The 26,236-nt window shown below is 49.6% G+C and overlaps 1 protein-coding gene across 3 annotated transcripts in view; it reads left to right on the top strand.

Moving 5' to 3' along the window:
• The window catches only part of PHLDB3 (pleckstrin homology like domain family B member 3), a 30,541-nt gene extending 7,695 nt beyond the window's left edge, over window positions 1–22,846 (top strand). For all 3 annotated transcript variants that reach the window (XM_054463444.2, XM_054463445.2, XM_054463442.2), the window contains exons 6-16: window positions 215–376; window positions 1,880–1,990; window positions 2,141–2,224; window positions 2,815–2,928; window positions 10,724–10,823; window positions 10,977–11,067; window positions 11,151–11,238; window positions 11,635–11,691; window positions 18,365–18,581; window positions 19,818–19,903; window positions 22,410–22,846. In XM_054463444.2, coding sequence (XP_054319419.2) covers window positions 215–376; window positions 1,880–1,990; window positions 2,141–2,224; window positions 2,815–2,928; window positions 10,724–10,823; window positions 10,977–11,067; window positions 11,151–11,238; window positions 11,635–11,691; window positions 18,365–18,581; window positions 19,818–19,903; window positions 22,410–22,544 — 1,245 coding nt within the window. In that variant the 3' untranslated portion in view covers window positions 22,545–22,846. The remainder of the gene's footprint in view (window positions 1–214; window positions 377–1,879; window positions 1,991–2,140; window positions 2,225–2,814; window positions 2,929–10,723; window positions 10,824–10,976; window positions 11,068–11,150; window positions 11,239–11,634; window positions 11,692–18,364; window positions 18,582–19,817; window positions 19,904–22,409) is intronic.
• The last annotated feature ends 3,390 nt before the right edge of the window (window positions 22,847–26,236 follow it).

Raw genomic sequence — 26,236 nt, 5'->3', positions numbered from 1 at the left:
ATCCACCTGCCTCGGCCCCCGAAGTGCTGGGATTACAGGCATGAGCCACTGTGCCCAGCTGGCCCTCTGATTCTTAGCCCCCTCCTCCCCCAGGACCCAGGAATCCAGGTCCTCAGTCACCTTCTTCCTCTGACCAGGAGTCCCAGCCCCAGCCCACTACTCCCTGGGGTCCTAGGGATTCAGGCCTCCACCCTTTTTGTGTTCCGACCTATAGATGAGGGAACAACTGGATGTGGCCCAACGCGCCTATGAGGACCTGGAGTTCCAGCAACTGGAGCGGGAGAGCCGGCAGGAGGAGGAGGATCGGGACAGCCCTGGGCCCCAGGTGCCAGACCCCAAGGTCCAGGAACTTCAGGCCAGCATAGCACAGCACAGAGTGAGTCATGCCCGACCAGCGCTGCCCCCTTTGCTGCTCCTCTCTGTCTCCCCTGCTCTGTGTCTGCCTTTTTCTCTGTCCTTGTTTCCTGCCTGTCACATTCTTCTGAATAGTAACAACAAGAGCTGATACTAATGAAACATTTACTATGTGCCAGATACGGTCCTGTATATTTCATGAGCATTTCCTCACTGAATCCTTACAACAAACCCATGAGGCAAGTCCTACTACATTTTTTTTTTCCATGTTATAAATAAAGAAGCTGAAGGTCAAGGTGCTTAAGTAATCTTTTCCAAGTTTCCTTAGTAAGGGATAGAGCCAGGATTTTTTTATTTTTATTTTTTGAGATAGGGTCTCACTTTGTCACCCAGGCTGGAGTGCAATGACACGTTCACAGCTCACTGCAGCCTCGACCTCCTGTGCTTCAGTGATCCTCCCACCTCAGCCTCTCGAGTAGCTGGGACCACAGGTGCGAGCCCCCACACCTGGATAATTTTTGTATTTTTAGTAGAGACAGGGTTTCACCTGGTCTCAGACTCTTGGGTTCAAGTGATCCTCCCACCTTGGCCTCTCAAGGTGCTGGGATTACAGACATGAGCCACCGTGCCTCGCCACAGCCAGGATTTGAACAAACTTGGTATTCACCACCACATTCTTTGCCTCTATTCCAAAAAGATGCTCCATCAGATCCTTCCTGGGAGCTTCACATTCAGGGTCTGACTTGTCAGACCCTTGGGAAAAAATGGGCATGTTTGACCATATTTGACACAGAGTTTCCCAAAGTTTTGGATTAGAAAGCTCAGCCGGGCTCGGTGGCTCACTCCTGTAATCCCAGCACTTTGGGAGGCCAAGGCAGGCGGATGACCTGAGGTTGGGAGTTCGAGACCAGCCTGACCAACATGGAGAAAGCCCGTCTCTATTAAAAATACAAAATTAGCTGAGGGTGGTGGCACATGCCTGTAATCCCGGCTACTTGGGAGGCTGAGGCAGGAGAATTGCTTGAATCCGGGAGGTGGAGGTGGCGGTGAGCCGAGATTGAGCCATTGCACTCCAGCCTGGGCAACAAGAGCGAAACTCCGTCTCAAAAAAAAAAGCTTTTCTGTGGGTCTCCTTTCCCCACCTGTTTCTGGATCTTTTTCCTGTCCCACTGGCTTTTCCTTTGTCTCAGGTTGTCTCTATTTGTCTCTGTTCTATTTCTATCTTTTCTTTTGCCTGAATCTTTGTCTACATCTCTGTCTTTTGGGGCCTGTCTTGGTTGCTGTTCTCTCTGTCCATCCCTTTCTCTTCATCTTCCCCAGATCTCTTCTGGACCCTCAAAAGGGAAGAGGGTCCAGGGAGCTGAATGCTGGGTCCCCAGCCCTGGACACTCCGATCCCATGGTCTTTGGGAGAGGCTGGAGCAAACCCCAGCCCTCCAGGCAGATGTGATTCTGTGGGAGGGTGGCCTGGAGAGCTGGCTGGGGCCTTGGCAGATGAGTAACTGGGACAGAGGGGTGCTCTGCAGCACCGGATCCGGGTCCTGGAAGAGCAGCTCAAGTCACTGGGGGAGCAGATGGTGGCCGAGAGCCGGGGGCTGAGCCAGAAGAAGGAGGAGGCCCTTCAGGCCCTGTCACAGGTGAGCTCCCTGGCACCTGCCCTACCGTCCTCACTTCCCCCTGGGGCATCCCACCACCTCCCCGCACCCCAGATGTCTCCTGACATTAGGGAAAGCAGCTGGGACAGCCCATTCTGACTTTGACATGTAGCTGTCCATATCTTCCGGTAGGAACGGAGCCGGCTGCTCGAGCTCAACTGCCTTCAGGGAACACCTGGCGGGGACTTCTCTGAGCCGAACCCGGCCCTCACTAAGGTATGGGGATTTTGTATGCCTCTCAGTCCTTCCTCCCTCAGACTCGAAAGTCCAGGCCCCAGCCCTTCCTCCCTCAGACCCAGGAGTCCAGGCCCCAGCCCCTTCTCCCTCAGACTCAGGGGTCCTGCCCCAAGTCCCCTCCTCCCTCAGACCCAGGAGTCCAGGTCCCCAGCCCCCTCCTGTCTCAGACTCAGGGGTCCAGGCCCCAGCCCCTCCTCCCTCAGACCCAGGGGTCCAAGTTCCAGCCCTCCTCCCTCAGACCCAGGAGTCCAGGCCCCAGCCCGTCCTCCCTCAGACTCTGGGGTCCTACCCCGAGTCCCCTCCTCTCTTAGACCCAGGAGTGCAGGCCCCCAGCCCCCTCCTCCCTCAGATCCAGGAGTCCAGGCCCCCAGCCCCTCCTCAGGGAGCCAGGAGTCTCTGCCCGCAGCCCTACGCTGGGAGACTGGACACTAAGGACCACATTTCATCTCTCCTTAGTTTTTCTTTCTGAGAAATGGGTGGCACTAGAGGCATGGGCCAGAGTGTGTGGAAACTGGCAGTTGCTCTGGGGTCCCTCCTGCTTCCACGAACTTTCACCCTCTCTCCTGCAGCTGCTGTTCACCCAGAAGACAGACCGCCAGCTGCTGGTGCTCCAGGACGCCGCGGCCCACTCCACTGCCACCCCTACTTCTTCCTGCCTCTTCTCTGTCCATAGCTCCCTGCAGGTGCCTCCCCCACTGCCTTTGTTTCCCCATATGTCTTATTGGTCAGTGGTGAGGGAGGGGCTAGGATCAGAGTCCCCGAACTGGGGTCTCCAGAACTTCCACTCTGATTTTCTGTACGGGGGTGGGGGGATAGGGAAGCTTGGCCAAGGGGCATTCCTATGACTCCAGCTTTATTATTATTATTTTTTTCTGCGTAACACCCACCCCTGCCCTGGCGAAATGGGAACATGTGCACCCAGGAGTAGATTTTAAAAGCAACCAAACAGCATATTTTAATAAGGTCTCCCCTTCTCAGAAGTAACGCAGCTACTTGTGTTTTGAGAATCCTTCTAGACTTCCTTAAAACTGCGGGGGTGGTTGGGGGGCAGCTCATTTATAGTTAACAACAGATGGCCAGAGTGGTGGCTCATGCCTGTAATCCCAGCACTTTGGGAGGCCAAGGTGGGTGGATGACCTGAGGTCAGGAGTTCGAGACCAGCCTGGCCAATATGGTGAAACCCCATCTCTACTAAAAATACAAAAATTAGCCGGGCATGGTGATGCAAGGCTGAGGCACGAGAATTAATTGAACCTGAGAAGGCAGAGGTTGCAGTGAGCCGAGATTATGCCACTGTACTCCAGCCTGGGCGACAGAGTGAGACTTTGTCTCAAAAAACAAACAAAAATCCCTAATCCAAAATGCTCAAAAATCTGAAACTCTTTGAGTGCTTACATGATACTCCAAGGAAAGGCACATTGGAGCATTTTGGGTTTCAGAGTTTTAGGTTAGGGATGCTCAAGCCAAATATTCCAAAATCTGAAATCCTTCTGGTCCCAAGTATTTTGGAGAAGGGATATTCAACCTGTCCTTCTGAAAAATATGTATATTAGCTACTAGTTGGCTTTTCTTTTTAAAAATGATATATTTTGAGCATATTTATGGGGTACATATGATATTACATGCATAGTATGCGTAATAAGTCAGGGTACTGGGGTATCTGTCACCTCAAGTATTTATCATTTCTGTGTGTTGAGAACATTTCAAGTCCTCTTCTAGCTTTTTTTTTTGACAGAGTCTCATTCTGTTGCCCAGGCTGGAGTGCAATGGTGGAATCACAGCTCACTGCAGCCTCAACCTCCCAGGCTCAGGTGATCCTCCTTGAGTAGCTAGGACCACAGGCACACACCATGCACCACCATACACAGCTGATTTTTGAAGTTATTTTTGTAGAGATGAGGTCTCCCTATGTTGCCCAAGCTGGTCTTGAACCCTTGGGCCCAAGTGGTCCTGCTTTAGCCTCCCAAATTGCCGGGATTACAGGCATAAGCCACCGCGCATGGGCCCAATTTGTAGAGATAGGGTCTCACTGGCTTCTATTTTATTTATTTATTTATTTTGAGACAGAGTTTTGCTCTTGTTGCTCAGGCTGGAGTGCAATGGTGCGATCTCAACTCACTGCAACCTCTGCCTCCTGGGTTCAAGCGATTCTCCAGCCTCAGCCTCCCGAGTAGCTGGGATTACAGGCATGCGCCACCATGCCTGGCTAATTTTTGTATTTTTAGTACAGATGGGGTTTTGCCATGTTGGCCAGGCTGGTCTCGAACTCCTGACCTCAGGTGATCTGCCCACCTTGGCCTCCCAAAGTGTTGGGATTACCGGTGTGAGCCACTGCGCCTGGCCCACTGGTTTTTATTTTTTAACTTAACTCTATCTTGGAGATTGTTTTATATTGATACATTTACAGTTGCCTCATTTTTAATGACTTTACAACAATAGCAATAATAATAACAATGGTTTTGTTGAATCATTATAGTGTGCAAGGCATGGTTACAAATGCTTCATGCTGATTGGCTAACTGATTTGTCTTTGCAACAAATCTGTGAGCTAGGTTCTTGTTTCCATGTTATAGGCAAAAACACCAAGACAGAGAGGTTAAGTTGTTTAACCAGCTAGTATGTGGCAGAGCTGGGATTTGAATCCAGGTACTCTGTTTTCAGAACTTAGGTTCTTTTTTCCTTTTTTTTTTTCTTTTTTTGAGATAGGGTCTGGCTCTGTCACCCAGGCCAGAGTGCAGTGACATGATCTGCCTCCAGGCTCAAGCCATCCTCCCACCTCAGCCTCCAGAGTAGCTGGGACTACAGCCACCACACCCATCTAATTTGTGTGTGTGTGTGTGTGTGTATGTGTGTATGTGTGTGTGTGTAGAGACGGGGTTTTGCCATGTTGCCCAAGCTGGTCTCGAACTCCTGAGCTCAAACAATCTTCCTGCCTCGGCCTCTTAAAGTGCTGGGATTATAGGTGTGAGCCACCACACCCAGCCTCCTAGAGCCTAGGTTCTTAATCACTCTGGGCTTCACAATTCTACTGTAGGGGCATGGTACAGCTCTCTCTCTGCAGATGATGATTTGAGTGTTTTTTTGCAGTTTAAGCAATGCTGTTAAGAATACCAGTGTGTGGGCCGGGCTTGGTGGCCCATGCCTGTAACCCCAGCATTTTGGGAGGCTGAGGCGGATGGATCACCCGAGGTCAGGAGTTCCAGACCTGGGCGACAGAGTGAGACTTTGTCTTAAAAATAAATAAATAAATACTTAAATAATAACAGTGTGCATCAGCTCATGCCTGTAATCCAGCACTTTGAGAGGCCAAGGTGGGTGGATCCCTTGAGGTCAGGAGTTCAAGACCAGCCTGGCCAACTTGGTGAAACCCCATCTCTGCTAAAAATACAAAAAATTGGCTGGGCGCGGTGGCTCACGCCTGTAATCCCAGCACTTTGGGAGGCTGAGACAGGCAGATCACAAGGTCAGGAGTTCGAGACCAGCCTGGCCAACATGGTGAAACCCTGTCTCTACTAAAAATACAAAAATTAGCTGGGTGTGACGCATGCCTGTAGTCACAGCTATTTGGGAGGCTGAGGCAAGAGAATCGCTTGAACCCGGGAGGCGGAGGTTGCAGTGAGCTGAGATCATGCCACTGCACTCCAGCCTGGGTGACAGAGCGAGACTCCGTCTCAAAAAAAAAAAAAACAACAAAAAAAAACAAAACGGCCGGGTGCAGTGGCTCATGCCGGTAATCCTAGCAGTTTGGGAGGCTGAGGCGGGCGGATCATAAGGTCAGGAGATTGAGACCAGCCTGGCTAATATGGTGAAACCCTGTCTCTACTAAAAATACAACAAATTAGCCTAGTCCCAGCTACTCGGAAGGCTGCAGCAGGAGAATTACTTGAACCTGGGAGGCGGAGGTTGCAGTGAGCCGAGATCGCGCCACTGCACTCCAGCCGGGGTGACAGAGCCAGACCTTGTCTCAAAAAAAAAAAAAAAATTAGCTGGGTGTGCTGGTGCATGCCTATAATCCCAGTTACTCGGGAGGCTGAGGCAGGAGAATAGTTTGAACCCAGCCTGGGCGACAGAGCAAGACTCCATCTTAAAAAAAAAAAATCTTGTTATTTATTAATCAATATTAATAACACTAATTTTAAAGCACTTAATATAGGTCAGGGTCTGTTCTAAACCATTTTATCACTTTGAACCTTATGGAATTGCTATTATTTGGAGGCAAGAAACAGTCGTATACTGGCAATTCCCCTGGCTCAACCAAATATATAACATTTCATTTTTTCTTGGGAAGAACCCCCACAAGCAGGTTCTGTTATTATTTGGGTGAAGGGTTAGCAGATGTTCTTCTGTATGGGAAATTAACTTTCTGGCTGCTTCCCCTGGAAACCTGATGAAGGTAGGTGTCAGCTGTGTTGCCAGGCAATGTGACTTAGGATAGCAATTACCCTTATTAGTAAATTGCATATATGAAAATACTTGGTGGGACGCCATGTCCAGTCCTATGGAGTTGTCACCTGAGTTGTTGGTCCCTGTGCACAGGAAGCCTCTAAGCCCAGGTGCACCCTGTACCCATCAATGTGGATCATTGCTTAGCTCCTGGATCTCACCTGGGGGCCACGCATGCTTTTACATGCATTGTGGGAGGTCACTCATTTAATCCTTGCAACAACCTAGGAAGGGCAGTGAGATGTTACCCACTTTACAGAGAGGACACCTCGTTTGAGAAGAGAAATGACTTGCCTATGTCACGCACTCAGGAAGTGTCAGAGCTGGGATTTGAACCCGAACTGGCCTGTTTCTATGGCCTGCTGATGGCTTCTGCAGTTCCTACAACATAAGTGCCATGCAGACAAAGCTGGGGTCTGTCCTGCCCACTTGGTTCTTCAGTGCCAAGTATCTAAGATCTCCCAGCTAGGAAGTGCTGGGAATGTGGCTGGAAGGAAGGAAAAAGTCAAGTAAAGCACAGGGATTTGAGCCTCAGTTTTTTCTCTGTGAAGTGGAGCTAACATTTCTCAACTCCCGGAGTTTTTATTTTTTTAGTTTTCAATTTTTGAGACAGTCTCACTCTGTCGCCCAGGCTGGAGTGGAGTGTAATGGCATGATCTTGGCTCACTGCAGCCTCTACCTCCCAGGCTCAAGTGATTCTCCTGCCTCAGCCCCCCAAGTAGCTGGGATTACAGGCACACGCCAGGCTAATTTTTGTATTCTTTGTAGACATGGCGTCTCACTATATTGCCCCAGGCTGGTCTCAAATTCGTGAGCTCAAGTGATCTGCCTTCCCCAGGCCTCCCAAAGTGTTAGGATTACAGGTGTGAGCCTTCATGCCTGGCCCATTATTTTCTTACCCATGATTCCCCTTAACCCCTAAATATTCCTAAATTTACTACCTAATGTCAAGCCCATTCTCTTATACAACCACAGTTCAATGATCGATTTCAGGAAACTAACACTGAGACAACACTATTAGAATCCACAGACCTTATTTATATTTTGTCAGTTGTTCCACCAATGTTTTTCCCTCCCTCCCTCCCTCTCTCCCTCCCTTCCTTCCTTCCTTTTTCTCTCTCTTTCTCTCTCTCGCTCTCTCTTTCTTTTTTTTTTTTTCCTTTTTGGCAGACTCTTGCTCTGTTGCCCAGGCTGGAGTGCAGTGGTGTGATCTCAGCTCACTGCAACCTCTGCCTCCCTGGTTCAAGTGATTCTCCTGCCTCAGCCTCCCGAGTAGCTGGAATTACAGGTGCCCACCACCACACCCAGCTTATTTTTGTATTTTTAGTAGAGATGGGGTTTCACCATGTTGGCCAGGCTGGCCTTGAACTCCTGACCTCAGGTGATCTGCCTGCCTTGGCCTTCCAGAGTGCTGGGATTACAGGCATGAGCCAACTGTTCCTGGCCCCACCAGTGTTTTTCCTAGCAAAAAATTCACAAAACCAAACTTTTTTTTTCTTGGCTCAGGAACACAGGTTGCATTTAGTTGTCATGTTTATTTGCTTTTAAAAAGTTAACATTCTCCTCGTTCAAAATTCACACGGTGTGGGAGGATATTCAGAGAAGACTCTGCGGCTTTTGTTCCCCCTCCTACGCTGTTCACTTCCTGAGGGCCACCAGGGTTACCAATTTCCCATGTGTTCCCCGGAGATATTCTGTGTTGACACAGCTAGTCATGTATGTACTTTCGCCCTCTTTTTATGCATACCTAGTTTATTCTATGCTGTTCTGTACTTTAAAAAAAAAACAAAAAAACTTTAAGAGACAGATCTCACTGTTGCCCAGGCTGGAGTGCAGTGGCATGATCATGGCTCACTGCAGCCTCAACCTCCTGGGCTCAAGTGATCCTCCCACCTCAGCATCCCGAGTAGCTGGACTACAGGTGCACGCTACCACACCTGGCCTTGCTTTTCTCTTGGATATTATGTTCTGTTTTTTTCTTTTCTTTTTTGGATATTATGTTCTATTTGGATGTAGGATGCATCTTCCTCTTGTTCTACACTGCGGAATTGTCCTTAGAGTCAGCTGGGTGTGGTGACTCACGCCTGTAATCCCAGCACTTTGGGAGGCCGAGGCAGGTGGATCACTTGAAGTCAGGAGTTCGAGACCAGCCTGGCCAATATGGTGAAACCCCATCTCTACTAAAAATACAAAAATTAGCCTGGCGTGGTGGCACACGCCTGTAATCCCAGCTACCCGTGAGGCTGAGGCAGGAGAATCGCTTGAACCCAGGAGGCGGAGGTTGCAATGAGCCGAGATTGTGCTACTGCATTCCAGCCTGGGCAACAGAGTGAGACTCCAACTCAAAAAAAAATAAAGTCTATGGAGTGCATAAGCCATGGTTCATTTACCTTGTCCCCTTCTGATGGGCACTTAGGTGGTCTCCAGGCTTTTGCTAGCACAGATGGCACTGCAGGGAATCACCTTGAACTCAGATCACTTTGCATGTGTATGAGTGTATCCATCGGTTGAATTTCTAGAAGTGGAATTGGGGCTCCATGGTTTATGCATTTGTCATTCAGATTTTTTTTTTTAAAGTCAAGTTGCCCTCCATAAGGCTTGTTCCAGTAGAACACCCCCAGTATCATGTGAGGGCATCTGGGTTTCCTACATAGGCACCAGCACGGTGGGTTTTTTGTTTTTTGTTTTACTTATTTATTTTTTTTGAGACAAGCTGTCACTCTGTCGCCCAGACTGGAGTGCAGTGGCACAATCTCAGCTTACTGCAACCTTGACCTCCGGGGTTCAAGCGATTCTTCCACGTCAGCCTCCACAGTAGCTGGGACTGCAGGCACGTGCCACTATGCCCAGCTAATTTTTCTATTTTTTGTAGAGACAGAGTTTCACCATGTTGCCCAGGCTCGTCTCCAACTCCTGGGCTCAAGCAATTTGCCTGCCTCGGCCTCTCAAAGTGCTGGCATTATAGGTGTGAGCCACTGCGCCTGGCCGCAGTGGGATTTTTTTTTTTTTTTTTTTTTTGAGACAGAGTCTCGCTCTGTCGTCCAGCCTGGATTTCAGTGGTGAGATCTTGGCTCACTGGAACCTCTAACTCCCAGGTTCAAGCAATTCTCCTGCCTCAGCCTCCTGAGTAGCTTTTATTACAGGCACGTGACACCACATGTGGCTAATTTTTGTATTTTTAGTAGAGATGAGGTTTCACCATGTTGGCCTGGCTGGTCTCGAACGCCTGACCTCAAGTTATCCACCCGCCTCGGCCTCCCAAAGTGTTGGGATTATAGGTGTGAGCCACCACACCCGGCCCACAGTGGGATTTTTGGAAAGAGTTTTATTGAGGCATAATTCACGTCCCCATACAATTCATTCATTTAAATTGTACAGTTCTGTGTCTTTTAGTATATTCAAAGTTGTGCAAACATTACCACAATCAATTTTAGAATATTTTCATTACCCCCCAAAAGAAACCCTGCATCCCTTAGCCTCTCGGTTCCCCCATCTACCCCAGTCTGGGCAACCACAATTCTACTTCCCATTTCTATGTTAATTTGCCTGTTCTGGACATTTCTCTTTTTCTTTTCTTTTTTTTTTGAGACAGAGTCTCACTCTGTCACCCAGGCTGGAGTACAGTGGCACGATCTCAGCTCACTGCAATCTCCACCTCCTGAGTTCAAGTGATTCTTCTGCCTCAGCCTCCCGAGTAGCCGGGACTACAGGCGTGTGCCACCATGCCCGGCTAATTTCTGTATTTTTAGTAGAGACGGGGTTTCACCATATTGGCCAGGCTGGTGTCGAGCTCCCAGCCTCAGGTGATCCACCTGCCTTGGACTCCCAAAGTGCTGGGATTACAGGCATGAGCCACTGTGCTCAGCTTGATATTTCTTATAAATGGGATCATACCCCTGTGAGGTCCTTTCACTCAGCACATGGACGGTAGCATTTTGATTTGTGCTGACTGGGTGGTGGTTTCACTGGGCAGCACTCTGGCTTAGGGTGGAGATCAAGCCTTTTTCCTATGCTCATGAGCCTTTTGTGTTTTCAGGGCTCCATTGGCCTCCAGAGGACTGGGAGCCTGCCCCGGAAAAGGGGAGAGAGGGCGAGCCAGAGAGGATCCCCCCGACCTCTGTCCTTCCATTGTACTGGTGAGGATCCCCCTGTTCCCCACTTCCTTCCTGCATCAGCACCCATCCTGCAGCAGAGGATGGAGGAAACCCGCACCTATGCCTGCAGGGGAGAAGTGGACGGGCTCAGGCCAGGGTGTATCCAGCCCTATAACCTGGTCCTCTCTACCCTAGAATCCATGGAGGCCTCAGCTCTCCCGCCAGCAGTGGGGGACTCCGGCAGATACCCCCTCTACCAGCTGCTGAACTGTGGCTGTGGGAATAGGTGAGACATCAGAGAGAAGGTGGGGAGATGGGAGAAGAGGCCCAGCCACTGTAACCCACCCCGTCTGTGTTCCCTCCTCCTAGCTGTGGGGCCATCCACCCAGACATTGCCCACATGGAGCAGCTCCTGCAGCAGGCCATGGCGGAGAGGGAGCGGCTGCTCAAGGCCCGGGTGAGAGCCCAGGCCATCCTCTTAGGAACAGAAGAGTGCCCCAGCCCCTCCCTCAGACCCGGGAGACCCCCAAGCCCTCCTCCCTCAGATCCAGGAGTCCAGGACCCCAGCTCCTCCTCCATCAGACCCAGGAGTCCAGGACCCCAGCTCCTTCCTCCCTCAGACCCAGGAGTCCAGGACCCCAGCTCTTCCTCCCTCAGACCCAGGAGTCCAGGACCCCAGCCACCTACTCTCTCAGACCCAGGAGTCCAGGCCCCCAGCCCCTCCTCCCTCATACCTGGGAGTCCAGGCCCCCAGTCCCTGTACCCTCAGAACAGGGAACCTAGGACATTCTCCAGCCACCCTACCATCTTACGGGCTGGCATCCTCATTGAGTGCTTCAACCTGAATCCACAGGAAGGAACAAGAAGGGGCATGGAAGGTTCCTCAGGCCCTGCTGTTCCTGCCATCACGGTCAGTCCCACCCCCGCCCTCACGCCCACCTCTCCCTGCTCTGTTTCTCCCCCTGACCTGTGCCCTTTCTTACATCTGACCCTTTCCTCTCCTCCAATTGAACAGAAAAGTGTCCTGGGCTTGGCAAGGGAAAGGGAACTGCAGAGGACCAGTTCCTGTTCCCATGACCTGACGATGGTCATCTCCATGTGTGGCAGGTCCTCGGGTAACTTGCTGTACGCTGCCTCATTTTCCTCTTCTGTACATTGGTGACAATGTCAGCAGTCAGTACAGAAGGAGTACAAGTCCATGCTGGGACTTACTCCTGGCCTCAAGCAATCCTCCTGCCTCAGCCTCCCAGAGTACTGGGACTATAGCGTGAACCACCATGCCCAGTCCATGCTGGAACTTTTAAAAATCATTTAAAATTTTATTTTTGGCTGGGTGCAGTGGCTCATGCCTGTAATCCCAGCACTTTGGGAGGCCAAGGCGGGTGGATCACCTGAGTTTGCGACCAGCCTGGCCAACATGGTGAAACCCCATCTCTACTAAAAATACAAAAATTAGCCGGGCATGGTGGCACATGCCTGTAATCCCAGCTACTCGGGAGGCTGAGGCATGAGAATCACTTGAACCCGCACGTGGAGGTTGCCGTGAGCTGAGATTGTACCACTACACTCCAGCCTTGGCAACAAGAGTGAAAATCCGTCTCAAAAAAAAAAAAAATCAAAACCAAAAAACTGTTTTTATTTTTATTTATTTAAAAAACTCTTTAGGCCAGGCGCAGTGGCTCACGCCTGTAATCCCAGCACTTTGGGAGGCTGAGGTGCGTGGATCACGAGGTGAGGAGTTCAAGACCAGCCTGGCCAAAATGGTGAAACCCCATCTTTACTGAAAATACAAAAAATTAGCCGGGCATGGTGGCAGGCACCTGAAATCCCAGCTACTCGGGAGGCTGAGGCAGAGAATTGCTTGAACCTGGGAGGTGCAGGTTGCAGTGAGCCAGGATCACACCACTGCACTCCAGTCTTGGCGACAGACCAAGATTCTGTCTCAAAAGAAAAAAAAAAAACCTCTTTATGATAGAAATATTCAAGCATATGCACGAGAGAAGGAGTAGATTAATAGACCCCCAGGTGCCCACTGTGCAGCTTTAATCATTTTCAATATTGAATCTTGTACTTGCCAACTTTTTATTTATTTATTTTATTTAACATTTTAATTTGTATGAGTATATACTAGATATATATTTTATTTTTATTTTTAATATTTTTATTTTTTTCTCATAAGTCTGCTGCACTCCTATATTTTTAATGTATTTTATTTTTGTAGCGATAGAGTCTTGCTATGTTGTCCAGGCTGATCTCAAACTCCTGGCCTCAAACAATCCTTCCATCTCAGCCTCCCAAGGTGCTAGAATTATAAGCATAATTCTAGGGCATTGGTGCCCAGCCACCAATTTTATTTTACTAATCCCATACCTACATCCCATTCTGCACTGAAATATTTTAAAGCAAAATATTGTATCCTTTCACTCAAATATCACTATGTATCTCCAATAGATAGGCTTGTTTTTTGGGGGACAGAGTTTTACTCTTGTCGCCCAGGCTAGAGTGCAGTGATGTGATCTCAGCTCACTGGAACCTCTGCCTCCCTGGTTCAAGCGATTCTTCTACCTCAGCCTCCCGAGTAGCTGGGAGTACAGGTGCCCACCACCACTCTCATTTTTTTTTTTTTTTTTTTTTTTTTTTTTTTTTTTAGTAGAGATGGGGTTTTGCTATGTTGTCCGGGCTGGTCTTGACCTCCTGACCTCAGGTGATCTGCCTGCCTTGGCCTCAAAAAGTGCTGGGATTACAAGTGTGAGCCACTGTGCCTGGCCAATAGGTTTTTTTTTTTTAACATAACAAAAATTCCATTGTCACATCTTATGAGATTATTAATTTCATTATATTGTAATATATAGTCCATATTCACATTTCTCTCATTGTCTCCAAAATATGTTTTTTTAAATTTATTTATTATTTTTCTTTTCCTTTTTTTTTTTTTTTTTTTCAAGATGGAGTCTCACTTTGTTGCCCAAGCTGGAGTGCACTGGCACAATCTCGGCTCACTGCAATCTCTGCCTCCAGGGTTCAAGCGATTCTCCCGCTTCAGCCTCTGGAGTAGCTAGGATTACAGGTGCCCACCACCATGCCTGGCTAATTTTGTATTTATAGTAGAGGCGGGGTTTCACCATGTTGGCCAGGCTGGTTTCAAACTCCTGACCTCAGGTGATCCACCTGCCTTGGCCTCCCAAAGTGCTGGCATTATAGGCATGAGCTACCGTGCCTGGCTTTGTTTTCCATTTTTAACAGTAGAGACACTGTGTTGGCCAGGCTGGTATTGAATTCCTGGCCTCGAGCCTCCCTTCTGGCCAGCCAAAGTGCTGAGATTATAGGCCTGAGCCATCATGCCTGACCCAAAATATCTTTTCACTGTTGATTTATTTGAATCTATATGCAAAGCACACACTATGCATTTGGTTTAATGTCTCTTAAATCTTTTAATCTCTAACAGTTCTGCCTCCCCATTAAAAAAATGCTATTTATTTGTGGAAATAATCAAATAATTTATCCTGTTGACTTTTTCACGTTCTTGATTTAGCTGACAACCCCCTTACATAAATTATATTTTTGCCGATACTAATAACATTCATAGAATCAATGCATTTTGTTATAAAGAATGATAAAGCTAGGCACTGTAGCTCACGCCTATAATCTCAGCACTTTGAGAGGCTGAGGTGAGAGGATCACTTGAGTCCCAGAGCTGGAGACCAGCCTGGGCAACATAGTCAGACCCTCATCTCTGCAGAAATTTAAAAAATTAGAAGGTGTGGTGGTGCATGCCTTTGGTCCCAGCTACTCAGGAGGCTGAGGTGGGAGGATTGCTTGAGCCCGGTAGGTGGAGGCTGCAGTGAGCTATGATCGCCCCACTGCACTCCAGCTTCAGTGACAGAGTGAGACCCCGCATCAAAAAAAAAAAAAAAAAAAAGAATGATAAAGTATTAAGAAAGTGGTCACTTCTTCCTGATCTCACTTCTACTGCCGAGAAGCCTTCAAATCTATGTTTATACTTTTCCACATGCACCAATCAAGCCATATTTTGTGAATTTGTCTCATCAATAAGCACATCCTTCCCAACCTTTTTGTTTTTACCACCATCTATCCTTCCCTTATTCATTTCAGCCAATATTTATTGAGTGCCTACTGTGTGCTAGACCCTGGGTTACAGCAGTGACCAAGATGACAGTCCCCACCTTTGGGGGAAGCTGATGTTTTAAGGGGGAAGATGGACACAAAGCAACATCAATATGTAAAATAAATAGCATGTCAGAGTCTGATAAGAGCCAGGGAGCAAAATAAGGCAGGAACGGCGTGGGATCTTCTGCGTTGTTAGGCATAAGCTTGTGCTCATTAAAAACGAAGCACAGGCCGGGCGCAGTGGCTCACGGCTGTAATCCCAGCACTTTGGGAGGCTAAGGCAGGCAGATCACCTGAGGTCGGGAGTTCGAGACCAGCCTGACCAACATGGAGAAACCCTGTCTCTACTAAAAATACAAAAATTAGCCGGGCATGGTGGCATGTGCCTATAGTCATGGCTACCCGAGAGGCTGAGGCAGGAGAATTGCTTGAACCGGGAAGCAGAGGTTGCAATGAGCCAAGATCACAGGACTGCTCTCCAGCCTGGGTGACAGAGCAAGACTCTGTCTCAAAACAAACAAACAAACAGAATTGCTCCTGCTCTGGTATTCTGCCTGCCTTGTAGTGTCTCATTTATTAAACAGTCCCCTGCTGTGTGCTTTGTCCCCTGCTGCACACCCCTGCTATTTTTTGCGCACATGAGCAAGTGTGTCCCTGGGCTTCACACCTAGAAGAGGAACCTCTAAGTGAGAGACCCTGAGGGCAGCCACCTCATCCTTGAAACAGCCCCAGAGGAGGGTGCTGTGATAACCCTGGTGTTTTAGCACAGGGAACTGAGGCTCCCAGAAGGGCAGGAGTTCTGTGGAGGTGACACAGCCAGGCAGTGGTGGAATCCCAAGCCCATCCCTGGTCTCTTCCTAGATTGGGGCCCAGCTCCCCTACATCCTAGTTTGGTGACCTTGGAGAGTCACCTCTTCTTAAAGCCTCAGTTTCTTGATCTGTCTAGCGGGGACATTAATGGGTTGTTTTGGAGAAGAAACGAGGTAATCACAGTGACCACTTGGCATAGTGCCTGACACAGAGCGGGAGCTTCCACACACAGTGGTGATCCTTGCTCTTCCTGTGTGGATTTGGGGAGATTGCAGGCCCAGCGGGTGCTCTTTAAACCTGGCCTTTCCCTCCCTGCAGTCCTCCTCCCTAATCCTTCTCATTTCCCCACCTCACTCTCCTGTCTCCAACCAGTAAATCTCTTCTCTGTTTCTCATCCCTTCTTGCTCTGGCCTTGCTTCAGTTTTCTTTCTTTTCTTTCTTTTTTTTTTTTTCCAGAAACGGTCTCCCTTTGTCACCCAGGCTGGAGTGCAGTGGTGTGATCTCGGCTCACTGCAACCTCCACCTCCTGGGCTCAAGCGATTCTCCCAATTAGCTGGGATCCTAGGCACACACCACCACACCTGGCTAATTTTTGTATTTTTTTTTTTTTTTTTTTGAGATGGAGTTTCGCTCTTGTTGCCGAGGCTGGAGTGCAATGGTGCCATCTTGATTCACCGCAACCTCCACCCCCCGAGTCAAGCGATTCTCCTGCCTCAGCCTCCTGAGTAGCTGGGATTACAGGCATGCGCCACCATGCCTGGCTAATTTTGTATTTTTAGCAGAGACAGGATTTCTCCATGTTGGTCAGGCTGGTCTCGAACTCCCAACCTCAGGTGATTCCCCCACCTTGGCTTCCCAAAGTGCTGGGATTGTAGGCGTGAACCACCATGCCCGGCCTAATTTTTGTATTTTTTGTAGAGACAGGGTTTTGCCATGTTGCCCCAGGCTGGTCTCAAACTCCTGGGTTTAAGTGATCCTCCCCTCTTGGCCTCCCAAAGTGCTGGGATTGCACGTGTGAGCCACCACACCCATCCTGCTTCAGTTTTCTAACTCCTTGACACTCAAAGTGTGGCTGGTGGAACAGCAGCATCAGGGCCCACCTGGGAGCTTGTCAGACATGCAGAACCTCTCCCCCTACTCCAGACCCCACCCTGAAATGACTGAATCAGAGTCTGCATTTTAACATTTTAACAAAATCCCCAGCTGATCTGCTTGCATGAAGAAATCTGAGATGTACTGCCCTGAACCTCAGTTTGACCTCCGGAATCATACCACTGTTTGCAGGGATTATTTGGGAGGAATAGGTTGGATCAGACCAGCTCATGGTCAGGCTCTCATAAATAGTGGACACTTGTATTGCCTTAAATTCTCCTCCCCAACCTGTATGACCATCTGAGGTGACCACTCTACCTGGTGAGTCCTGGCTCTGTCAGCTCTGGCTGTGTGACTTGTGCCGAGTGACTTAACCTCTCTGAGTCTTGGTTTCCACATCTGTGAAATGGAGATAAATGTGCTTACCCCTCCAGGAGAGTTTGAGGGGGCAGAGATTATACCTAGAAAGTACTTAGCAGAGGATTATATTCATTAATTTCATCACAACAATAATAACAACAATAATAATGTAAACAAGCTCTCTTTCTTTTTTATTTTTGAGACAGGGTCTCACTCAATCACCCAGGCTGGAGTGCAGTGGTGCAATCATAGCTCAATGCAATTTCGATCTCCTGGGCTCAAGCGATCCTCCTGGGCTCAGCCTCCTTAGTAGCTGGAACTACAGGTGTGCGCCACTAGGCCCAGCTAATTTTTTGGATTTTTAGTAGAGATGGGGTCTCACTATATTTGCCCAGGCTTGTCTCCAACTCGTAGCCTCAAGTGATCCTCCCACTTCAGCTTTCCAAAGTGCTGGGATTACAGGCATGAGCCACTGCACATAGCTACTCTTGTCTCTCTCTCTCTCTTTTTTTTTTTTTTTTTAAATAGAGAAGGGGTCTTCTATGTTGCCCAGGCTGGTTTCAAACTTCTGGGATCAACGGATCCTCCCACCTCAGCCTCCTGAGTAGCTGGAATTACAGGCTCAAGCCACCACACAGGCTCCAATCTTCATTTCTTTCTTCCAAAAAAAAATTTTTTTTTTCAGAGACAGGATCTCACTGTGTTACCCAGGCTGCCCTTGAATTCTTAGGCCTAAGGGATCCTCCTGCCTCAGCCTCCGAAAGTTCTGAGATTACAGGCATGAGCCACCATGCCTAGCCCAATGTTCATTTCTTTTGATAGGCCTCTGATGTTTCAGGGTGAGCTCTAGGGTCAGAAATACCTGGGTTCGTGTCCCAGTTCTGCTGCCTAGAAGCTCTGTGTGACCTCGGGTGCATTATGTCATCTCTCTGTACCTCATTTTGCTCATTTGTAAAATGGGGCTCACAGTTGCCATGAACTGCCAAGGAGCTGATGTCCATAAAGTCTTGGGCAGAGCATCATAGTCAATCCATGTAGCCGTTGCATTTGTCAGATGGTCCAAGTTAATATTACCCTCTAAAGGCTATAGTGGGCCTTACATGCAAGCTGCTATGACTTGCTCCCCTCGAGGGGCTCCAGGCTGTAGAATCCCCCGCCCCTTACACCAGCTGCCCCTTCTCTTTGCTCCCCAGGCCCCGCCCACCCCACCCCACCCTCCAGGCCGGCGAATCTTGGATCTCCGGCAGCATCTGGAGGGATGGGGCCACAACCCAGAAAACTGCCCACATGTGCAGGTGTCTGGGGGCTGCTGCCGCGGACCCCTGGTGAAGATGGGCGGCCGCATCAAGACCTGGAGGAAGCGATGGTTCTGCTTTGACCGCCAAGCCCGCCGCTTGGCCTACTATGCAGGTAAGCCCAGCCTGGCCACCACGGGCCCCGGGACGCTGGAATTCCACTCTGGAGGCCTTTCCTCTACAGGCACCAGAAATCCTGGCCCCCACTTTCCATGTTCCCCAGGATCCAGAAGTTTGGTTCCCTAGCTCCTACCTTCCCCACAACCCAGGAGTCCAGGCTCCCAGCTCTCTCTTTCCTCCAGACCCTGGAGTCCAAATCCCCAGCCCCTCTTTAAGCCACCCAGAATTCAAACCCCCAGTCCTCCTCAGGGACATAGATAACAGTTTAGTACAATTCAAGCTTCCCAGGGCCCATGTTCCTAAGACACCCATGAGTCTGAACCTGCACTGTCAGCTGCCCCCAACCCCCCAACAGCCAGGAGTCTGGGGCCCTTGTCCTTCTCTAGGAGAATCAATTATTCCAAACCTCTCCTTGGACACTTTGTTCTTTTTTGTTTTTTGTTTTGGAGACAGAGTCTTGCTCTGTTGCCCAGGCTGGAGTGCAGTGGCGCGATCTCAGCCCACTGCAACCTCCACCTCCCCAGCTCAAGCGATTCTCCTGCCTCAGCCTCCTGAATAGGCGGGACTACAGGCTCATGCCACCACACCCGGCTAATTTTTTGTATTTTTAGTAGAGATGAGGTTTCACTGTGTTAGCCAGGATGGTCTCAATCTCCTGACCTTGTGATCTGCCTGCCTCAGCCTCCCAAAGTGCTGGGATTACAGTCTTGAGCCACTGCACCCAGCCTTCCTGGACACATGTATTGCCTTAAATCCTTCTTCCCTAACCTGTTATGACCATTTGACTCTACTTGGTGAGTCCTGGCTCTGTCAGCTCTGGCTGTGTGACTTGTGCCGGGTGACTTAACTTCTCTGAGTCTTGGTTTCCACATCTGTGAAAAGGAGATAAATGTACTTACTCCTCCAGGAGAGTTTGAGGGGGTTAGAGATTATACCTAGAAAGTACTTGAGCACTCCCTGAGTTCCTTCCCTTCTCAGAGGCCGAGACATTCAGGGCCTAGGATTCCAGCTCCACAGACCCCACTCCCCAGTCGTGTCCAATTTCTGCACCCAGTCTCCCATCCAGCATTAACATTCACTCACCTCCCAACCTTTAGAGACCTTCAGACCCTTGTCACCATGTTTCTTACCCCAAATCCAGTCTCAGGACTTAGGGCCAATGACCCTCACCTCGACACACACAGACACACCTTTCTCACTGGCTCCCTTTTTCTCTTACCTCCCCTACCAGACAAAGAAGAGACCAAGCTCAAAGGTGTCATCTACTTCCAGGCCATTGAGGAAGTCTATTACGATCACTTACGCTGTGCCTTCAAGGTGAAGCCCCTCAATGTCACCCTGCCCTCCCAGCTGGAGACCCAGTTGGAGTCAGGCCTTATCTCATCCCTGGCTCATCCTGGGGAAAGCCACCCGCAGCTTCTCCTGTCAGGGTACTCATAGGAGTACAAACAGGTCAGCTGACTGCATGGACTGAAAACTAAGAGCCCAGACTCTGGCTTTCAGCCACTGTTAATTTTCTTTTTTCTTTTTTCTTTTTTTTTTTTTTTTTAAGATGGAGTCTCATTCTGTCGCTCAGGCCGGAGTGAAGTGGCGCCATCTCAGCTCACTGCAACCTCTGCCTCCCTGGTTCAAGCAATTCTCCTGCCTCAGCCTCCTGAGTAGCTGGGATTACAGGCACCCACCACCATGCCCGGCTAATTTTTGTATTTTTAGTAGAGAGGGGGTTTCACTGTGTTGGCCAGGTTGGTCTCAAACTCCTGACCTCATGATCTGCTCACCTCAGCCTCTCAAAGTTCTAGGATTACAGGCGTGAACCACCATACCACACGTGGCTCTTTTTTTTTTTTTTAAGATGGAGTCTGGCTCTGTCGCCCAGGCTAGAGTGCAGTGGCACCATCTTGGCTCACTGCAACCTCTGCCTCCCGGGTTCAAGCGGTTCTCCTGCCTCAGCCTCCCAAGTAGTTGGGATTACAGGCGCGCCACCACACCTGGCTAACTTTTGTATTTTTAGTTGAGATGGTGTTTCACTATGTTGGCCAGGCTGGTCTCGAACTCCTGACCTCATGATCTGCCCACCTTGGCCCCCCAAAGTGCTGGGATTACAGGCGTGAGCCACTGCACCTGGCCTGTCACTGTTAATTTTCTTGGAGCAAAAGTTTTAGAGCCAAAATATGGCAAACTCTGATGTGAAACTGGGAATAAATGAATGAAGAGGTCAGAGCAAGGGTGGGGCAGCCTGGGAGCATCTAAAGGAGATGATCTGCCAGGCGTGGTGGCTCATGCCTGTAACCCCAACATTTTGGGAGACCGAGATGGGAGGACTGCAGGAGGCCAGGAGTTTGAGACCAGCATGGTCGACATAGCAAGATCCCATCTCTGTGTTTTTTTAAATTTTTTAAATGAAAAATAAATAAAGGAGATGGTTGTTAGTTGGCTCCTGCTAACAGTTGCCAAGTGGGAGTGGGCCCCATGGTGTTGTCTTGTATTTATTTTTTCTCAGAGAACTCAGGAATTGGAACTTGTATAAAGCACAGTGCCAAAAATTTAAATGTTGGCAACTGATACAATATTTAGAAAGCTCTGTGGAGAATAACCAAACTGTGGCTTTTTAGCAATTAGGTTGGAATCTCAGCTATGTGACATCAGGAAAGTGACTTCCTTTCTTTAGCCTTTAGCCTTAGTTTTCTTTGTTTCTTTTCTTTTCTTTTTTTTTTCTTGCTCCGTCGCCCAGGCTGGAGTGCAGTGGTACAATCATAGCTCACTGCAGCCTCTATCTCTCGGGCTCAAGCAATCCTCCTGCCTCAGCCTCCTGAGTAGCTAGGACTATATGTGTGTGCCACCACACCCAGCTAATTTGTTTTATTTTATTTTTCTGGTATTTTTTTTTTGTAGAGATGGGGGTCTCCCTATGTTGCCCAGGCTGGTCTTGAACTCCTGAGTTCAAGCAATCAATCTGCTTCAACCTCCCAAAGTGCTGGGATTACAGGTGTGAGCCACCCATCCCGGCCAGCCTTAGTTTTCTCATGTGTAGAATGGGCACGCATCAACCCATTCCATCAGGGTTATTGAGAGGGCTAAAAACAGATTATGGACATAAGGGATTTACTCAATTTGGGATTGGTAAGTGGGTACTCAAATAACGGATTCTAGACACTAACTTTCCCCAGGTACAAGGGGACCTAGATATTGGGGAGGTGGAATTTGAATGCCTGTATTTCTAATATAGGAGAAGTTAGGCTGACAGAAGGCACTGTAAGTCCTACTTTTAAATTTCTCGGCCTGGCACGGTGGCTCACGCCTGTAAGCCCAGCACTTTGGGAGGCCGAAGCGGGCGGATCACGAGGTCAAGAGATCGAGACCATCCTGACCAACACTGTGAAACCCCCGTCTGTACTAAAAATACAAAAATTAGCCGGGCGCAGTGGCGCACGCCTGTAGTCCCAGCTACTCGGGAAGCTGAGGCAGGAGAATCGCTTGAACTCGAGAGGTGGAGGTTGCAGTGAGCCAAGATTGTGCCACTGCACTCCAGCCTGGCAACAGAGCCAGACTCCGTCTCAAAAAAAGAAAAAAAATTTATCTTGCCCCTAATTTATCAATAGCGCTCTACATATGTTAATTTTAAGCACTTTCCTGTGTTAATTCATTTAATCCTTATAACCCAGTGAGGTAGGTGGCATCATTTGGGAAGACAGGGAAACTAACATTCAGATACTTAAGTACCTTGTTCAGTGCCACACAGACTATAAGTAGCAAGGCTGGGTTCGCACCCAGACTGTGGCCGGTGTCTTTTGTCTTAATTACCTTCACTTTCTGCTTATTCCAGAGCCCCAACCCCCGCCTGACCTTCTGCGTCAAAACCTACGAACGCCTTTTCTACATGGTGGCTCCGAACCCCGAAGCCATGCGCATTTGGATGGACGTCATCGTGACAGCAGCTGACGAAAACCACGCCCCCTGAGTGGCCCCGCCCTCTTGGGGGAAGTCCCTTCCAGGCTCCGCCGGCGCGGGGCGCGGGGGAGTTCCTAGGCCCCGCCGACTGCCGGAAAACTTGGTCGCATTGCTTTGGAACTCTCCCGGGAATTCCGCAGGCGCCGCAGCTTAGCTGGCCTGAGCTGCTGCGTTCTGAGTTGCGGGTGCCTTGCCACCGACGGGATCGCCGGCCCCTGAGGCCCTGTCCGGGGCAGGAGGAAGATTGCAGGGGCGGGAAGAAACTATTTATTGGTGCTCCTGTGATACCGAATTAAATACGGAGGAAAAACAGGAATTGCTGCTGTGGTTTCCAGCCCAGGCATCCGGGGCCCTTTGGCCCCTAGGCAGGATATCTGAGTTATCTCGGTACCTCTGGGAGCCACGCGTCCCACAGCCGGCTCTCTTTAGGAATGGAGGCCTTCAACTCTAAGGTCATGGCTGGGAGAAAAGGATGAGAGGCATGTGTCCTTAGTGTTTGGTAGTTTTGCTTTTTTAGTTTGTAGGCCCTTCTGTTTCCACCCTTTCTGGCCTGACCGGCTGCTGGAAATTTCTAGGAACTCCTAGGCTTCCCCCCTTTAGGCCTTTGCCTACGTTGTTCTCTCTGCCCTTTTCTTCCCTTTTTTTCTTTTATTTATTTACTTTTATAGAGATGGGTCTCACTGTGTTGCCCAGGCTGGTCTCCAACTCCTGGACTTAAGCGATCCACCCACCTTAGCCTCCCAAGGTGCTGAGATTACAGGTGTGAGCCACCACTCCCGGCCCCCCTCCTTCCCTTAATCAGCTGCATCTCATTCTTCCAGCCTTAGTTCAGCTGGCACCTCCTTCAGGAAGCCCTCACTGACTTTCCTGGCTGGGTCAGGCACCCCCTTTTGAGCTCTGTCATCCCATCCCTGAGGACCCTGGGTTGTCATGGGCGATGGATCTGTGTCCTTTATGCACTGGGAGCTCCATGAGGCAGAGCCAGCAGTGTCCTGGTCACTGCTGTTCCCAGCACCATAGAGCATGTCTTATTCCGTGAAAGTGGAAAAAAAACAAAAAACAAAACTCGCTTCCCTTTCACCTCTGGGCCTTTGTACATTCTGTTCCCTTTGCTTAGGCACCTCTCCCCTTTCCACAAAAGCCCTACTCATCATTTAGGTTTTAGTTCCTGTGTTAAGTCTCTTTCTCCAGGAAGCCCTCCCTGATTGTCCTGGCAGGTCAGATGCTTCCTCTGGGCTTTTCTTTTTTGTTGAGACAGAGTCTTGGTCTGTTGCCCAGGCTGGAGTGCAGTGGTGCAATCTTGGCTCACTGCAACCTCCACCTCTCAGGTTCAATCGATTCTCCTGCTCAGCCTCCCGAGTGGCTGGGATTACAGGCACCCACCACCACACCACGCCTGGCCATTTTTTTTATTTTTAGTAGAGATGGGGTTTCACCATGTAGGCCAGGATAGCCTCCAACTCCTAGGCTCAAGCGATCTGCCTGTCTCGGCCTCCCAAAGTGTTGGAATTACAGGCGTAAGCCACTGCTCCTGGCCCTGGGCTTTTCATTATAGCCCTGACCGCTCCACCTGTGCCTCCCCATTCCCAACCCTGATCATTCTATCCTGTGCTTCTCTCATCATGGCCTTCACTCCCCGGGATCATCACTGCTGTTGAGTCTGTCTCCCACTCTGGCCTGGGAGTGAGTGCTGTCTTGGTCACCACTGAACCCTTGGTACAGCAGAGGGCCTGGTGCATACTAGGTACGGAGGGAATATTTGGTGGTTGAATAAACTGATGGGAAAGTGATGCTAAGGGCTGGAGACTGCCATGAACAAGGCAGGTAGAGCTCTTTGGCTGACTTCATCCTTCAGGTCTCATCTACGGCGCCCCTTCCTTCAAGAAGCTCTCCCTGACCCCTAGGCCAGGTCAGGTGCTTGCGCTGGGCCTTTACAGTCCTCCAGGGTCCCCCACTTGAGCACTCTAGGCTGTCACTCTGGAGACAGCTCTTTCCTGCCTCAAAAAGTTCCCTTGAGGACCCAGATATAGTGCTCTGAGTCCCGGGAGTGCAGACACCCAAATTCCTAGGTCCTCTGGGACTGTAGGTGTCCCTTGGCCTCTACCTTCAGGTGTGTGACATCTGGATTCTTGGATCAGTTCATCCCCCAGCCCCTCTGCAAACCGGGTCCCTTACCGAATCCCGCTTCATGGACATCTGACCAATGTAGACGACAGCTCCCTGTGTTCAGAAGAGCCCTGCTCTTGGGTTTAATGCTCTGTGGTCACTGTGTAGAAATTCATAAATGTATCTTTGAATTTCTGTTTTGTAAGCTAAGACTAATGAGACAATGAAAGCATGATGAGGCAGCCTCACCTCTCTGGAACAAGTTTCCACTCCTGTCCCCACCTCTTTTTTTTCTTGAGACGGAGTCTTACTCTGTCACCTAGGCTGGAGCGCAGTGGCGCGATCTCGGCTCACTGCAACCTCTGTCTTCCATGTTGAAGCGATTCTCTTGCCTCAGCCTCCTGAGTAGCTGGGATTTTAGGCACTGGCCACCACAGCTGGCTAATTTTTGTACTTTTAGTAGAGTCAGGGTTTCACTATGTTGGCCACGCTGGTCTTGAACTCCTGACCTCAAGTGATCCGCCTGCCTGGGCCTCCCAAAATGCTGGGAATACAGGTGTGAACCACCGTGCCTGGCCTGTACCCTTCTTAACTCTGCCCTGTGATCACTGGCACTCTCCACCCCTGTTGCAGGCACGCCACAAGAAGATCAGGGTTGGGTACTTGTGCCTCATGGTATCTTGGGGTGGAACATGGCAGTGGGCATCTGGTGGGATGGGGAACCCAGCCAGGTTGCCCACGTTGTGGGGCAGGGTCCCTAGCCACCTTTGAAGATCTGTGCTGGTCCCACAAGTATCTCTGTGCCCAAGGGAACATAACATTAAACACCATGAGGGGTCAAGAGAAAGGCTGAGGACCGTAATCCTAGCCCGTAATGCCCATAATGCCCATAATCCTAGCATTTCAGGAGGCTGAGACAGGAAGATCACTTGAGCCCAGGAGTTTGAGACCAGCCTGGACAACATAGCAAGCCCCTGTTTCTACAAAAAAATTTAAAAATTAGCTGGACATGGTGGCACACACCTGTAGTGGCAGCTACTTGGGAGGCTGAGGTGGGAGGATTGCTTGAGTCCGGGAGATAGAGGCTGCAGTGAGCTGTGAGCTGCATGCCAGCCTGGGTGGCAGAGTGAGACTGTCTCAAAAAAAAAAAAAAAAAGAGATTGAGCCAGAAGAAAGGAAAGAAGTGTTTCTATTTTAGTACCTTTAACAGCACTCTTTCCTGTTTTTTTTTTTTTCGTGAGACGGAGTTTCACTCTTGTTGCCCAGGCTGGAGTGCAATGGTGCGATCTCAACTCACTGCAACCTCTGCCTCCTGGGTTCAAGCGATTCTCCTGTCTCAGCCTCTGGAGTAGCTGGGATTACAGGCGCACGCCACCACACCTGGCTAATTTTTTGTATTTTTAGTAGAAATGGGGTTTCACCATGTTGGTCAGGCTGGTCTCGAACTCCTGATCTCAGGTGATCTTCCCACCTTGGCCTCCCAAAGTGCTGGGATTACAGGCGTGAGCCACTGTGCCCGCCCTCTTTTCCTGCCTTTTGAACCAGAGCTCTACATTTCATTTTGCACTGGGGCCTGAAAATTATACAGTCAGCCCC

This window comes from Pongo pygmaeus, chromosome 20 (genome assembly GCF_028885625.2).
Source record: "Pongo pygmaeus isolate AG05252 chromosome 20, NHGRI_mPonPyg2-v2.0_pri, whole genome shotgun sequence".
NCBI classification, from domain to species: Eukaryota; Metazoa; Chordata; class Mammalia; order Primates; family Hominidae; genus Pongo; species Pongo pygmaeus.
This window is presented reverse-complemented; position numbering and strand designations above follow the sequence as displayed.